Source organism: Lampetra planeri, chromosome 39 (genome assembly GCF_965212315.1).
Source record: "Lampetra planeri chromosome 39, kcLamPlan1.2.h2, whole genome shotgun sequence".
In the NCBI taxonomy this organism is placed as follows: Eukaryota; Metazoa; Chordata; class Hyperoartia; order Petromyzontiformes; family Petromyzontidae; genus Lampetra; species Lampetra planeri.
The window spans coordinates 6,374,049-6,390,222 of NC_136145.1; the positions used below are offsets into that span (position 1 = coordinate 6,374,049).

At 55.7% G+C, this 16,174-nt stretch overlaps 1 protein-coding gene across 1 annotated transcript in view; it reads left to right on the forward strand.

The window, feature by feature from the left end:
• The window catches only part of ANO8 (anoctamin 8), a 49,062-nt gene that overhangs the window by 17,009 nt on the left and 15,879 nt on the right, over positions 1–16,174 (forward strand). Inside the window, exons 2-7 of the mRNA XM_078612421.1 lie at positions 7,993–8,094; positions 8,585–8,717; positions 10,320–10,455; positions 11,504–11,600; positions 12,296–12,412; positions 15,255–15,382. Of these exons, the coding sequence (XP_078468547.1) occupies positions 7,993–8,094; positions 8,585–8,717; positions 10,320–10,455; positions 11,504–11,600; positions 12,296–12,412; positions 15,255–15,382 (713 nt within the window). The remainder of the gene's footprint in view (positions 1–7,992; positions 8,095–8,584; positions 8,718–10,319; positions 10,456–11,503; positions 11,601–12,295; positions 12,413–15,254; positions 15,383–16,174) is intronic.

The window sequence follows — 16,174 nt, forward strand, 5'->3', positions numbered from 1 at the left end:
GCGTTTAGGCGCAAATATATAACCCCGCCTCGCAGGTGCGTGACCTATTGAGTTGTATCGCAGATTACATTTATCGTGGACGAGAGGAAAGAAACGGTGCAGGCGAGAAAGACGGTACCGACTGAGTACACGGCAAGCGTGTATTAGGGAGCCACTGGAGCGATGCACTTTTAAATGTTGCCCTTTCCCCGCACCTGATTAGCACGGTTGACTACGTACTGTGCGAAAGAAGTTCAACATACATACGTACGTACTCACACAGACCGAGAGGCTCATCACATAGAGACCCATAGACTCATCACACAGATACTCATAGACTCATCACACAGAGACCCACAGACTCATCACACAGAGATCCATAGACTCATCACACAGAGACCCATAGCCTCATCACACAGAGACCCATAGTTTGTTGCCCTTCCCCCGCACTTCCGATTAGCACGGTTGGATACGTACGGTGCGAAATAAGTTCAGCATGCATACAAGATAGGTACAGGCAGTATAAACACCAATTCACCAATTCCAGAATTCGGTCCTGACGAGCAGACCGTGGAAACTTCCCTAAAATTGGCAGTCGTCACGCGTGCGGTCCCGATCCGAAACAGCCGAAGCTCCAAAACGACCAGAATTGATAAACCCGCGGTGAATTTTAATTGCCGTGTGGGTTGGCGGTGGTGAGAAGTTATCCAAGCCGCTGGGCCTGTGTTGGCTGCCTTGTTTAAAGACCAGTGGCAGTCATGCATGTGCCTTTGTTTTAATGACGTAAGTAAGCCGTGACAAAGGGGACCTTGTTACGTTCGGAGCCCTTTACAACTGGAAGCGACAGCGGCCGTGCGCTGTTTGCTGAATGGGGCTGCGATGTCGCCCAGCGTTTGTTAAGCCCTGGGTACATTTCCCCATCCTTCTCAAATGACATTGACGTCCGGTAATTTCCCATTGTTAACCTGACTTGTAAATACCTCTCAATTTGCTTCGGTGACTGATATCCCAGGTCGCCGCACACACGCACACACACAACAAAGACAAAGGTCCGCCCCCCCCCATACAGCCTGTAACAGACTGTACGGGCAAGTGCTGTTAGCGAGTGGCACCTATGGAGGCCGGCACGGTACACGAAGGGGTGGTGTGACCAGCATCACGCCCGGCCGCCTTTGTCTCACCAGTGGCGATGTTTACACACTGCACCAGGCGCTCATTTGAGGCTGAGTCGACCTAGGGGAGGTCCCGGACCGGTTCAGATTAATTGTCACTGGTGGTGGCCGTGAGCGGGAATCGAACCCAGGTGGCCTGGTTCGTAGCGCAGTGCGCTAACCGCTACACTACCGCTCCCACACACACGCACACACGTACACACACGCACACACACGCAAACACGTACACACATGTACACACACTTACACACACGCACACACGTACACACATGCACACACTTACACACACGCACACACGTACACACACGCACACACATGTACACACGTACACACATGCACACACACGCACGGCCGTTGATGGACCCGTGCAATGCTATAGGTGTTTTACCCATGATCCTGAGCAGGCTAAATATGCTTTAAAGAACTTGTTGTAAAATGTGAAGAAGTGTGGTCGAATATACCCTCGCAAGTCTGCACGGTTGTGTTGAGCTCCTCATCCAGCAGTGGATTGATGAAAAGGGCTTTACATGCGAATATTACAACTACAACAGTAGAGGCTGGATATAAGCACACCCCTGAGGAGTAATGCGCAGCTGTGCTACAGTTTGATGCAATGAAAGATGATGGAGGCAGGGTGGTGGCACCGTGGTTAACGCCCGTGCCTCAGAGCAAGAAGGGGCTAGGAGATGTTAACTCCCTCGCCTGGTATGCAGCAGGTCGTGGGTTCGATCCCCGACCCTGACACCTGCTGCTGTATATTTGGAGTTTGTGGTGTTTCTCTCCCCGTGGTCGCGTGGATTTTTCTCCGGGTCCTCCAGTTTTTCCCTCCGCATTTAGAATGAACGTCACGCCTGGAGTATTTGGCTGCTATAAATGTCCACGTGATAAGCCACTTTGTTGAGCTATCATTTGTGGCCAGGTCGCTTCTGAAAAAGAAGCTAAATAGCTCAGTGGGCATCACCTGGAAAAAGAACAAAATTGTTTATTTTATAGTTTTTAAGAAGGACCTGGGTTCGAGTCCAGACTCGGGTGCCTTTCTGTGTGGAGTCTGTTTGTCCTCGCCCTGTTGGTTTCTTCCGGGTTCTCCGGTTTCCTTCCATAGTTAACCCCCCCCCACCAACACGATCTATAACTGGTATTGGCCAAAACATCCCAATGCTGAAAAAAACTTTTCTCAATGGGGATTACACAGCAGCAGCATCGCCCCTGGATTGCAAAGCTTGGCCGGATCCTCCTGACAACGAGTCCTGAGACTCGGTGAGCATTTACTGAGTAAACCAGCGGGATCATCGCATGTGGAATAATAATAATAATGAACATAACTCCGTTCTGTGCCTCCCCATAAAACGGGGTTCCATCGTTTATTTGGAGTGCGCTTGCCAATGACATCTGCTGAATCCCGCACCGTTTGTCGGACAAGTCTGGCTGCTCATGAGACCCATCCATCTGAAACCAGTCCAGAGTTTGTTCGCTCAAACAACTGCCGAGGGATAACATTGGTCTGGAAAGCCATTCGGCTGGTGGGAGTTGTGTTTATATTTGCCTTCACCCATAATGCTTCCCGACAATGCATAGCGAAGTTTGCGTTGTCGAATATGTGAGGATGTGTTGCTTATATTCAGAACTGTGCTTGTAGGGTTTGCTTATATCCAGTTTCGACTTAAATTATAAAACAGCGCTCAAAAGTGAAGTCTGTTCTATTTGTAGACTATTTTTTGCCCAGAAATCTTACAATACGATACAATTTTTATTTTCTAGCGTCGCAATGCAACCGCTTCTCCGGACGCTGCACGGGAGACGTGAAGCATCGACATGCGATGGAATCGAAACATTCAACTAAAAACCTCTTTAGCCGTACGGTAGAAAGTGGGTCCCCAAATCTCGACTTGAACAAGGGGGGCAGAGAGCTGCGGTTGTCAACGTCGCATCAGCGACGCACATCCTGGTGTGCTCGGTCATTGAACCGCAGCATCGATCGGATGCCCAACCCCGCACCGTGCGATGTTTACGCACGTGCTGGGGAGAAAAAACTAAAGCATACGAGCGCTTTAGTTTAGAGAGTGATACGAGTGCTTTAGAGAGAGAGAACCGCAGAGACGCTTTCAACCGGCGGAGAGAGACACGCGCATGCAGACGCGCGCGAGATCAAGCCCCACGACCGCAACCCACTCGTCCCTTGTGGCCGCAAGACGACGCCACTTTGATTCGTGTGGGGTAGCGCTTCCCCCATGCGTCTGTCCGCCGAGAAAGGAGAAAGGGATAAACCGCCACCCAGAGGCTTTTAGAAACCAATTTGAGGTCAAAAGCAAAGGTGACGGATTTTTCCATCGGGAGGTCGCTGGGTGGGAGCGGCGGTGCAGCAGTTAAAGCCGCCGCCCGTGAACACGGCGGAGCCGAGTTCTCGTCCCGGCCACGACTAGCGCGTCCGCGTCGATTGATACTTGGAACCGCTCCTTGCGCGTCTGCCGCTTTCGCTAACCCGCACTGAGCAGCGTGGTGAAGTATGGTCGAATGCCTCGTGATGCCTGTAGCTGCGTCCAGTGTCTGGGGTGGAGCGGTGGCGGAGTGGTGAGCGCACCGTGCCATTTCCTTGAGTTTCATTCCTGGCCACGGCTACACATCAGGGGTGATTGATATCTCAACCGGTCCTGGGTAACACCGCAACGCTTCAACACTTAACCCGGAGTATTTTCTTTGTCAGTATCGGCATTATAGATAAACATTTCTCGAATAAAAATTAAATAACAAAAATGGCTCAACATTTTCGGTATTTACTTTTGAATGAAGAATCGCAACGTCGTCGTCCCCTCCCGACAGACGAATGCTCGCTTGCTGGCCCGGTGTCTCCGTCACCTCGTGCTGCACAGGGGCAGCTGTCGCGAGTGGTGGGAGGGGGTCCCCTAGGCTAAAAATATTAGTAAACTACAGCTGGGCCTTTGACATTACAGTATTGAGTTGCGATGCAAGGCGCTTTGAGATGCCGGGGTGGGAGAGCGGGTATTTAAGTGCCCAATGAATGGACCTCCGATTAGCACGGTTGGCTACGTACGGTGCGAAAGAAGTTCAGCACGCGCAAGTACACATATCCTTATCCTTAAACATACGCGACCGTTTGATTGAAGGCTCGCTGTCATTCTCACCTGGGTGCGTTGCGATCCCCTCCACGGATGAAACTGCTGTCATCTGTGAAAAAGAGCTTCATAGCTCATCGGATTCCTCCAGTCTAAATAAAGCTTTGGATTTGCAGACAACTTGAGGCACTCCACTGGCGACTCTCTTCGCCGGATCGGCTGTTGGGATTCTCAGCTGAGCTCGCCCCCCCCTCGCCCCACCCCTTGCCCCCCCCTCGCCCCCCACCCTTGCCCCCCCACATCTTGCTCTGGCTTAATTACACAATGGCGTGTGATGGTTATTCCGCTAATCTCAAACCTCTCAGGATTAGTCTCCGGTTTCAATTACGCAGGGTTTGCCATCCATCTCAGGCTTTACGGATCGCACAAAGACAAAGAAATATATCCCCCAGTACAGCCTTAACAGACTGTTGGGGCAAGTGCTTTGAGCGAGCACCTATGATGGCCAGAACAGCACACGGGGGGGGGGGGGTGAGTGGCCAAAACCACGCCCGGCCGCCTTTGTCTCCCCAGTGGCGATGTTTACACACCGCACAAGCTACTCATTTGAGGCTAAGTCGACCTAGGGGAGGCACAGGACCGGTTCAGATAATCGTCACCAGTGTTGGCCGTGAGCGGGAATCGAACTCGCTCACGGCTACCAAAGACCAGTGACGATTATCTGAAACGGGTCATGAACCTCCCCTCTGGTCGACTCGGCATCAAACGAGTACCTGGTAGCAGTGCGGAAATATCACCGCTGGGGAGACAAAGGCGGCCGCGCGTGGTTTTGACCACTCACCCCTCGTGCGCCATTGCTGCCCTTCATCGGTGCCACTCGCTTAACAGCACTTAGCCTGTTCAGGCTACACGGGGGATCTTTGTCTTCTTCGTAGAGGCTGCGTGCTGGCATCTCCACAGGGGGGTGGAGTGGGGGGGGACCCTCACAGTTGGCCCGTGAGCGTGGGGCGCTAATTGGAACTGCGTAAAAGAGCACGTGAATTATGAATGTGGTGGCACAGCAGCAGCAGCAGCAGGAGCGCGTGTGTGTGTGTGTGGCCGTGCAAGAGGCAGAAGGGCAACCCTGCAATTGCTTTCTCGCTCGCGCCGCCGCTCGTGGCGGCTGAGCAGTCTCTCTTCGAGAGGGAGCTCTCGAGATTCCCTCTCGAGCGGGATTCTTCGTTGCAAGGTCCCTGCGGGGCACTGGCGGCCTCTGGTGGCCTTTAGAGCGGCCCCAGACAGTCCACGCAAAGTGAAGTCGCCCCCCACCATCATCATCATCGTCGTCGTCGTGCTGCTGTTAAAACCCAGCAATGGTTTCAAACTCGTGGCGGCCCCCACACTGACGATGTCTCATCGGAGAAAGTGACCCCTACTCCTCTGAAAATGAGTGAAGGACACCGCTCTAGAGGGCACTTGGTCTGCTCTTCTACCCAAACTGACCGTCCGTCTTGCAAGGGACGCCTGGTTAAGCGTGGCCACGCACGGGTGTGTGTGTGTTACGTGAATTCCTGGATTCACACGCCCGTTCGGTTTAGCCAGCTTCATCATCGTCGTCGTTGTGATTGTCATCGCCCATGATGAAGGCCTTGCCAGAAATTTACTTTTCGGAATGGGAGTGAGTTCCGTCTCAGCACGGCCAATGCATCTCTGCGCCGTGCAAACGGAACTGCGCGAGTTACGTTGTTGTAGGGCACTTGTGCCCACGTGGCCCCCAAGATTATTTTTGCGTTTCCTTTCGTTTGTCCTTTCCGCGCACCTCTGACGAGCATGGTTGGCTGTGTGCGGCACAACGCAAACTCGACATGCCTTAGGTCGTAGTCGTCGTCGGTCATTGACGGTCGGGTAGCTCGGAAGGTCGGAGCGCCGAGTCGGCACCGTTGAGACGCCGTGTTGGATTTGAGCCGCCCGTGCTTTGACCGGGTTCTCAGGTTCGGCGAATTGACGGTCTCGGCACGATCGCCAATGTCTGCGTGAATGACACCGCATTCAAGTGAGCCCTTCGCTTTATCCGACTAAATTCGTACTCTGGGAAATTAGATTATTGGTTTGGCAGGCAATGCTGTCAGTCGCAGTGCGGGCTGGCAGAGTCGTGCTGCCCTTAACTCCGTACACCAGCGGTCACGGTAAAGCATCTCCTAGGTAGCTCTGTGATATACACTTCCACAGGCCAGCCACTGGCGGCCACTGGGTGGCCTTTAGTGTGCCCCCTGACGTGCGGCCCCTGACAATCCACACAGAGTGAAGTCGCCCCCCATCACCATCATCGTCATCGTGCTGCTGTCAAACCCAGCAATGGTTTCAAACGCGTGGCGGCCCACACACTGACGATGTCTCATCGGAGAAAGTGACCCCCCCCCCCCCACCTCTGAAAATTAGTGAAGAACGCAGCTTTCACACGATGGCGTGCACTGCCCTACCACTGATCTGAATGGATGCTCGTGACACCGTGAGCACGTTCAGGATGACACGGTGGGAAGAAAACACGGAACGTAACAAAACGCCTGCAACGTCCGCCCTTGCTTGGCTTTTTGCGGTCAGCCGTGGCATCTCAGACCACCTCCCCGCGCTGCTGCGGTGGCGTACCGTGGTTGGCACGGGCTTCGGTGTCTCCGTGGCCAGTGATGGACGGCGGCTCCTACCGTGGTGGCTGGAGTGGCGGGCACAGCGGTTAGCGCTGCACCGCGCTCCAAACAGCACGCGCTGTGACTTTGAGTCCCGGCCACGGTCAACGTCGGTGGCGAGTGATGTGCCAACCGGACCTTGGGCCCTCTCCTGGGTCGACTCGGCCTTAAATGAGGACTTGGTGATGTTGTGTAAACCTCGCCACTGGGGGTGAACAGTGGCCAGGCGTGGTGCAAAGGATGAGGATTTCCACGTGTTGGGCGTTTGAATGGCCTCGGCACCTGACATCTCGACTCGTGATAATATGGTTGTCCCCTTTCTGGCAATGAAACAGTTGTGTTAAGATGTTAAAACACCAAACTGAAACCTTTTGCAAGGAATCATGTCTGCATTAACCACATATACTTGTGGTGAACATGCAAACAAAATAACATGCTCTGACAGTATATGCATTGTCTTTGAAACTGATTGGTCCACACCAGAAACAGCTTTCTTTAGAGCCGAGTCTCAAACAGCGTTAGATCAGAGGACGCCAAACGGCGAACAGCACAAAGACAATGCCACTGTCAGGGCATTGAGAGCTCGGGGTGAGCAGCTGCATCATGAGACCTTCTTTGCCAGTATTCAATTATGATAATAGGGGTTTCCCCTTTCTGGTAATAAAACAGGTGTCAGTTTCAAAGACAATGCACATACTGTCAGAGCATGTTCACTACAAGTATATGTGGTTAATGCAGACACGATTCCTTGCAAAGGTTTCAGTTTATGTGTTTTATCATCTTAACACAACAGTTTTATTGCCAGAAAGGGGAAAACCCTATTTTCATAATTTAATTCTGGCAAAGGAGGTCTCATTATGTAGCGTCTCGACTCATCTTTACCATTCGAATTTCCAGACTGCAGTCTAGCACAGTGTACGCAGCACGGGCCTGCCAATGTGCCGCAGGCCGATGCTGGCCACGCTACTCCCTCGTGCGCTGTGGCCCCCCTTCCCCCCGCCCCGCCCCCCTCTACTTATTTATTAGATGATCTCAAACAGCACTTGCCCCCCCCGACAGTCTGCGTAGACCACGTGGGGCGTCCTCTTTGTCTCTGTGGTTGCACAGACAAGCTGTTTGGCAAGAAGCTGGCGCACACGCTGGTGCAGACGCGCTCCTGGATGAAGACCGTGCCCACCGACGACTGCGACGTCCTCATGGTCCTGCCAGGTACAGACTTCATCGTCGTGAGCCATGTTTTGTCCACTGCTGGGTGAAGGCGTTCCCCGCGCCGTGTGGTTGCGCTGTGGCGTGGTGACCCTCTGTGTGGTTGTGCTGCGTGGTTGTGCTTCGGTGATCCTGTGTGTGGTGTGCTGCGTGGTTTCCTGTGTCGTGGTGACCCCGTGTGTGGTGTGCTGCGTGGTTTCCCTGTGGTGTGGCGACCCTGCGTGGTGTGCTGCGTGGTTTCCTTGTGTCGTGGTGACCTTGTGCGTGGTGTGCTGCGTGGCTCCCTGTGTCGTGGTGACCCTGAGTGGTGTGCTGCGTGGTTTCCCTGTGTCGTGGTGACCTTGTGCGTGGTGTGCTGCGTGGTTTCCCTGTGTCGTGGTGACCCCGTGTGTGGCTGCGCTGTGTTGTGGCGACCCTGTGCGCGATGCGCCGCATTGTCGTGACTCACTGGAATCCGCGTGTGGCCGCCGTGGCCCCCGCGTGCTCCCGGCAGAGAAGACGAGCGACGCCACGCTGCTGTGGCTGCTGAACAAGCTGCGCGTGGGGCTCCCCGAGCTCGTCGTGCAGGTGCGCCACCACCCGTGCACGCGCGCCTACGGCCTCTACCTCACCGCCTCCTACAGCCAGTGAGTGGACCCGCACGCAGAGGGGACAGCGGTGCCGCCCCGCCGGCGCCCCCCCCCCCACACACACACACCCCCCTTGCGCCGTGCGTCAGAGATCGCAATCGGGTACCTGATACCTGTACCCTACCCGATACCCGGCTACCCGTACTCAGCCGGGTACGGGTAGCCGTTTGCGACCCTGGTGCGGCCGGGTACGGGTAGGCCGTGAGTCACTGGTGAGTAACCGTTTGTCACTCATTTCCCAACGCCTTGTCTCTTCTCACAATTCAAGTTCCTAGAATCAACCCACCCGCGCCTGCAACATGGCTTCATCCCAGAGGTCGCAATCGGGTACCCAATACCCGTACCCTACCCATACCCGGCCGGGTATCGGGTACCCGTTTGCGACCCTGGTGCGGCCAGGTACGGGTATGGGTAAGGAATCAAAACCCGTTTGCGACCTCTGCCGTGCGTAGCCCTGGAAACGGACCGTTGGGGCGAGCGCTGTTTTGCGAGCGCCTTCGAAGGGCTGGCACGCCCACCGGCCCGCCCGCCCGCCCACCTTGTCTCCCCGCTGCCGATGTTAGCTACGCACCGCACCAGGTACTTATTCGAGGCCTCGGCATACCGTCGCTGTCGCTCGCCGCTGTTTATTGGTCACGAGCGGGGAATCGACCCGGGTTGCCAGGCTCGTGGGAGCGGCACGCCGACCAACCGCGCTGCCGCTTCCCGCGGTCCGCACACATCTCGCGACCCGCCGCGGAGACGCGTTCGTGCTCGAGCGGCATTTCAAGCGTGTCCCGGTTTGGCTCACGAGCCAGGTCGGGGACGAGAGTTGGCCGGTTTCGCAATGGGCAGTGACGCGGCCCGCCGCTTAATTGCGGCGGTTTGAACGCTGGAGGTCGCCCGCCCCCCCGGTGAATCCCGCGGTCGCGTGCGTGCGTGTTCACCGTTAAAAAGCACCATGCGCCGCCCGCTTCGCGGTGGACGTCATTCGCAAAGAGCAGGGCGTTTCATGCCGGTGTCTTGGTCCAAGCTTGCCGAGTTTGACAAGTGACCTCAAATGACAACTTGATGCCGGCAGACCGTACCCGTCTGTGAAACGTGGCACCTTCATCGTAGCCCGGCGCTATAGGATGACGCAAATACCTAACGTACTAAAATATTATTATTGCGTTTTTGTTATCTGGTTCTACGTCTTCCCATTTGTCATTTGATGGTATGTGTATCTTTGTGTATCTGTGTGTGTGTATGTATGTGTATATAAGTGTCATGTGGTGTCGCTTTTCCAGACACGCCGGGGAAAGACTTGCGGAGCCCCATTGTGGGTTCAGGCCGGGGCAGTCCTGCACGGAAGCCATATTCTCTGTCCATTCGCTACAGCGGATGCATAGGGAACCTCCATCTCTGCTTTATCGACCTGGTCAAGGCCTACGATACCATCAATAGGCCAGGCCTCTGGGTTATTCTTCATGCTTTTCGGGGTCCCTGACTCTCTGCGAGCCTTCGACCTAGCCTGGCACAAGCGCCGTGGTGACATCTCTGCCACTTAGTGATGAATGCCGTCGGCTGTTGTTGTTGACGTGCTTTGTGTGTGTTGCTGTGCGTGTCCCCTGCGTGCAGCCTGCTGTGCGGAGTGGAGCTGCTGTCGATCCGCAAGCCTGTGAGGGCCGAGTTTGGGGGTGGCATGCAGCCCTTCATGCGCGACGAGGACATCTTCGAGAACGTTGACAACGAAGCCCTCTTCCTGTCGTCCCAGGTCGGCACGCTCACCCCGCGCTCACCCCGCGCTCACCCCGCGCTCACCCCGCGCTCACCCCGCGCTCACCCCGCGCTCACCCCGCGCTCACCCCGCGCTCACCCCGCGCTCACCCCGCGCTCACCCCACGCTCACCCCACGCTCACCTCACGCTCACCCCACGCTCACCCCACGCTCACCCCACGCTCACCCCACACTTACCCACACTCATCCACCCAGCCCCACCCAGCCCCACCACACTCACTCAGACTCGCCCACACTCCGCTACGCTCCACACTCACCCACGCTGCACCCAGCTCCACACTCACCCACGCTCACGCTCACCCCACGCTCACCCCACGCTCACCCCGCGCTCACCCCACGCTCACCGCACGCTCACGCCACGCTCACCCCACGCTCACCCACACTCATCCATGCACCACCCAGCCCCACCCAGCCCCACCCAGCCCCACCACACTCACTCAGACTCGCCCACACTCCGCTACGCTCCACACTCACCCACGCTCCACCCAGCTCCACACTCACCCACGCTCCACCCAGCTCCGCCATATTCACCCACACTCACTCAGAGCTCCACCACACTCACCCAGGGTCCAGCCATCTCCACCTAACTCTACCAATCTCCACAGTACTTCACCACACTCCACCCTACCTTACCACACACTCCACCGCACTTCACCATGGCCCTGCCACCAGGGTGGTGCGACAGCGATTATGTGGCCGTGTCGTTATGGCGATTAGTGTTTGTGGCGTTGGTGTTGTGGTGTTGTTGTGGTAATGTTGGCGCAGTAGGGGGGCACAGCTGGTGCATCTGCCAGTCATCTCAGTCAGTCAACCCATGGCACCTGCCGGGCTTGTCCCGTGCGTGACCTGCCAGCGATCCCAGGACACTTCACGTGGCCTCAAAGTGCACCTGGCCTGGCACGGGCGCCGCGGTGACGTCACCGCCGCTTCGTGGCAAACGGCGGGTGCTGCTGTTGTTGCTGTTGTTGTGGTGGTGGTGGGCGGTGGTGGTGGTGGTGGTGATGCGTGTGGTCGTGTCTCGCAGGAGAGGCAGAGCATCATCTTCACCTGGCTGCAGAACCTGCGGGCAGGGCCTGGGGAGAGGCTGCATGACGTCTGCTTCCTGGAAGGACAGCCCATCGGTGGGCGCGCACATTCCCATCGTCGGAAAACAGGGGAAAAAATACTCGCAAATTACTTGAGAAATAGCGCTTAGAAATTACTGTTAACGAGCTCGCTAGCGTATCTGTATTTTACCAGGTAATGCCCACTAGAGCTATCTAGCTCTTTTTCAGACGTGACCTGGCCACAAATGATCGCTCAACGAAGTGGTTTATCACGTGGAAATTGAAGGGTTTTTTGCCATAAAGAATGATCATTGCCTGTAACATGACCTATTATATATTTTTCCTTTCAAAGCCATAGTGTTATCGATGAATGTGAGTTTGTTTCTGTGTATATTCATGTATTATGACACAGAGTGCATCCTTACAGCTCGTGCGTGTGGTTTCCCCCGTGAGCAGTGGCGCAGCGGTTAGCGCACTGCGCTGCGAATCCGACGACTCAACTTTGATTCCTGCTGACAGCCGCCAACCCCAGTGACGATTATCCAAACCGGTCCTGGCCCTCGCCTAGGTTGACTCGGCCTCAAATGAGGAGCTGGTGCGCTCTGTAAACATCGCCACTAGGGAGAAAAAATGCGGCCGGGCGTGGTGCTGGCCACCCAATCCCTTCGTGTATCGTGACCGACCTTCATATGTGCTCACTTAACAGCACTTGCCCTAAAAGTCGGTAAAGGCTATACGGGGGGATCTTTGTCTTTGCTTCCCCCGTGCAGTGCTGGAGCTGCTGAACAGGAAGGTGATCGACCAGGTGTTCCCGCTGCACGATCGCGGCACGCTCACGAAGTTCATGAAGAGCTGGGTCCGGCCGTCCTTCCACCAGCAGCCTCTGGGTGGGTATTGGTGGGTGTGTGTGGGTGTTGGTAGATGTGGGTGGGTGTTGGTGGGTGTGTGTGGGTGTTGGTAGATGTGGGTGGGTGTTGGTGGGTGGGTGTGTGGGTGGGTGTTGGTGGGTGTGTGTGGGTGTTGGTAGATGTGGGTGGGTGTTGGTGGGTGGGTGTGGGTGTTGGTAGATGTGGGTGGGTGTTGGTGGGTGTGTGTGGGTGTTGGTAGATGTGGGTGGGTGTTGGTGGGTGGGTGTGGGTGTTGGTAGATGTGGGTGGGTGTTGGTGGGTGTGTGTGGGTGTTGGTAGATGTGGGTGGGTGTTGGTGGGTGGGTGTGTGGGTGGGTGTTGGTGGGTGTGTGTGGGTGTTGGTAGATGTGGGTGGGTGTTGGTAGATGTGGGTGGGTGTTGGTAGGTGTGTGTGGGTGTTGGTAGATGTGGGTGGGTGTTGGTGGGTGTGTGTGTGTGTGTGGGTGGGTGTTGGTGGGTGTGTGTGGGTGTTGGTAGATGTGGGTGGGTGTTGGTGGGTGTGTGTGTGTGTGTGGGTGGGTGTTGGTGGGTGTGTGTGGGTGTTGGTAGATGTGGGTGGGTGTTGGTAGATGTGGGTGGGTGTGTGTGTGTGGGTGTGTGGGTGGGTGTTGGTGGGTGTGTGTGGGTGTTGGTAGATGTGGGTGGGTGTGTGTGTGTGGGTGTGTGTGTGGGTGGGTGTTGGTGGGTGTGTGTGGGTGTTGGTAGATGTGGGTGGGTGTTGGTGGGTGGGTGTGTGTGTGTGGGTGGGTATTGGTGGGTGTGTGTGGGTGTTGGTAGATGTGGGTGGGTGTTGGTGGGTATGTGTGTGTGTGTGGGTGGGTGTTGGTGGGTGTGTGTGGGTGTTGGTAGATGTGGGTGGGTGTGTGTGTGTGGGTGGGTGTTGGTGGGTGTGTGTGGGTGTTGGTAGATGTGGGTGGGTGTTGGTGGGTGTGGGTGGGTGTTGGTGGGTGGGTGTGTGTGTGTGGGTGGGTGTTGGTGGGTGTGTGTGAGTGTTGGTAGATGGGGGTGGGTGTTGGTGGGTGGGTGTGTGTGGGTGGGTGTTGGTGGGTGGGTGTGGGTGGGTGTTGGTAGATGTGGGTGGATGTGTGTGGGTGGGTGTTGGTGGGTGGATGTGTGTGGGTGGGTGTTGGTGGGTGGGTGTTGGTGGGTGTGTGTGGGTGTTGGTAGATGTGGGTGGGTGTTGGTGGGTGGATGTGTGTGGGTGGGTGGCAGAGGTCGCAAACGGGTTTTGATTCCTTACCGTACCCGGCCGCACCAGGGTCACAAATGGGTACCCGTACCCGGCCGGGTACGGGTTCCCTACCCGTACCCGGCCGGGTACGGGTTCCCTACCCGTACCCGTACCCTACCCGAAATGAGTGACAACCGGTTACTCACCAGTGACTCACGGCCTACCCGTACCCGGCCGCACCAGGGTCGCAAATGGCTACCCGTACCCGTACCCGGCTGGGTACGGGTAGCAGGGTTTCGGGTAGGGTACGGGTATAGGGTACCCGGTTGCGACCTCTGGTGGGTGGGTGTTGGTAGGTGGGTGTTGGTGGGTGTGGGTGGGTGGGTGTTGGTGGATGTGTGTGGGTGGATGGGTGTTGGTGTGTGGATCTGTGTGGGTGGGTGTTGGTGGGTGGATGTGTGTGGGTGGATGTGTGTGGGTGGGTGTTGGTGGGTGGTTGTGGGGGTGTGTGTAGGTGTGTGTCTGGGGGAAGCGGTGGCGCGTGGTAAGTGCACTGCGCTACGAAACCGGCGACCCGAGTTCGATTCCCGCTCGTGATCAATAAGTGGCGAATATTTGAACCGGTCTTGGGCCTCCCCTAGGTCGACTCAGCCTTAAACAAGTACCTCGTGTGGTGTGTAAACATCGCCATTGGGGAGACAAAGGTGGTCGGACGTGGTGTTGGCAACCCCACCCCCTCGTGTGCCGTGCCTGCCTTCATAGGTGGTCGCTAACAGCACTTGCTCCAACAGCCTGTTAAGGCTATACGGGGTATCTTTGTCTTTGTTTGCGTGGGTGGGTGCTGACATGGCCAAACAGGTTCTGCACTGCGATCCCGGCAGCCGCCCTGGTTAATACTGCGGGCGTTTTGTGAATGTCAAACGTCCGATGACATTATTCACCGTGACGCAGAGAGCACAGTTGGAATAAATTGTGAGCAAAGACAAAAACACATTGAACGTATTCGAATTAAATCTATGATGAAAGCTTTGTGTACAATAGTAAGATGATGATGATGAGTTCCTGAGAGTTGAAGATATATCGTGTATGATTGAGAGACATGGGTGCTTGTGTGCCAGCGTGCAATTGGTAACGAGATGTTAACCGCCTCGCCTGGTATACAGGAGGTCGTGGGTTCGATGCCGACCCTGCCTACTGCCTGCTGCTGTATATTTGGAGTTTGCGTGTTTCTCTACCCGTGGTCGCGTGGATTTTTCTCTGGGTCCTCCGGTTTTTCCCTCCACATTTAGAATCAGCATCACGCTTTGAGAGTATTTGGCTGCTATACATTTGCACGTGATGATGATAAGCCACTTCGTTGAGCTATCAATTGTGGCCAGGTCGCTTCTGAAAAAGAGCAAAACAGCTCGGTGGACCTTACCCGGTTAAGCAAAACAATTGTGCAGTTTAATAGTAACAAACATTCCGTGAATTAATTGGGATAAAATTGTGGATTAATAAAAAGTAACTTGGCCATGGGACGTTCACGCGCTCATCCAGCTCGGCGCAACATCCCTGGGTGAGCATTTCAAATTTGGAAGCGTTCATCAGCAGCAGGAGTGGCGTCGCCCAACGTGCGTTTGCGTTCGCCCCTCCCGTGGTGTCCCGCAGACGAGGTGTGCGAGTACTTTGGCGTGAAGGTGGCCATGTACTTCGCGTGGCTGGGCTACTACACGTCGGCACTCGTCTATCCGGCCGTCTTGGGCCTCCTGCTCTGGGTCTACTGCTACACCACGCAGGTGCTGGGGAATGAGTCGAAGCACTGGTTGCACTGCCCTTGCTCCAGCGATTGTCGAGAGACGCCAACAGAAGCGGGTCAGTCAGTCCATTGTCTAGAGACGCCATCAGAGGTCGGTCAGTCAGTCTATTGTCTAGAGCAGGGGTCCCCAACCCCCGGGCTGCGGACGGGTACCGGTCCGTGGCCTGTTAGGAACCGGGCCGCACAGCAGGAGGTGAGCGGTGAGTTCGCGCGTATCCCGCCCATTATTTAATTATTTGCCACTTCCGTCCGCGCCTCTTTCCCGCACTGCGCACTTGTCTCAGTCACCGTTGTGGTAAGCACACAAGCTGCTAACCCCGAGCCACAATGAGTAAAAAACAAACGTCGCTGGAGAGCTTCTTTGAAAAGGGCGAAAGACCCAATGATGACCCCCCCCCCCTCCCCCGGTCCGTGAAAAAATTGTCTTCCACGAAACCGGTCCCTGGTGCCAAAAAGGTTGGGGACGGCTGGTCTAGAGGCTCAATCAGAGGTCGGTCTGTCAGTCTATTGTCTAGAGACCCCATCAGAGACAGAAAAAAGAGCCAAGCTTCTTCAATGCCTCTTTAGCCATTATAGTAATATATTCCTGGACAGGGTCAGATGAGATTGTTGTGCCAAGGCCGCTGAATGGCATTACAAGGGCTAAGAACAACACTGATGAATGTCACGGGGCATTACCCCCGCTAGCCACCTGGCCCCGGCGATTCATCGGCCTTCGTCCACGGATAACACGGAGCAGCGTGGCTCAACGCGGCCAGCTGGCTGGGACCTA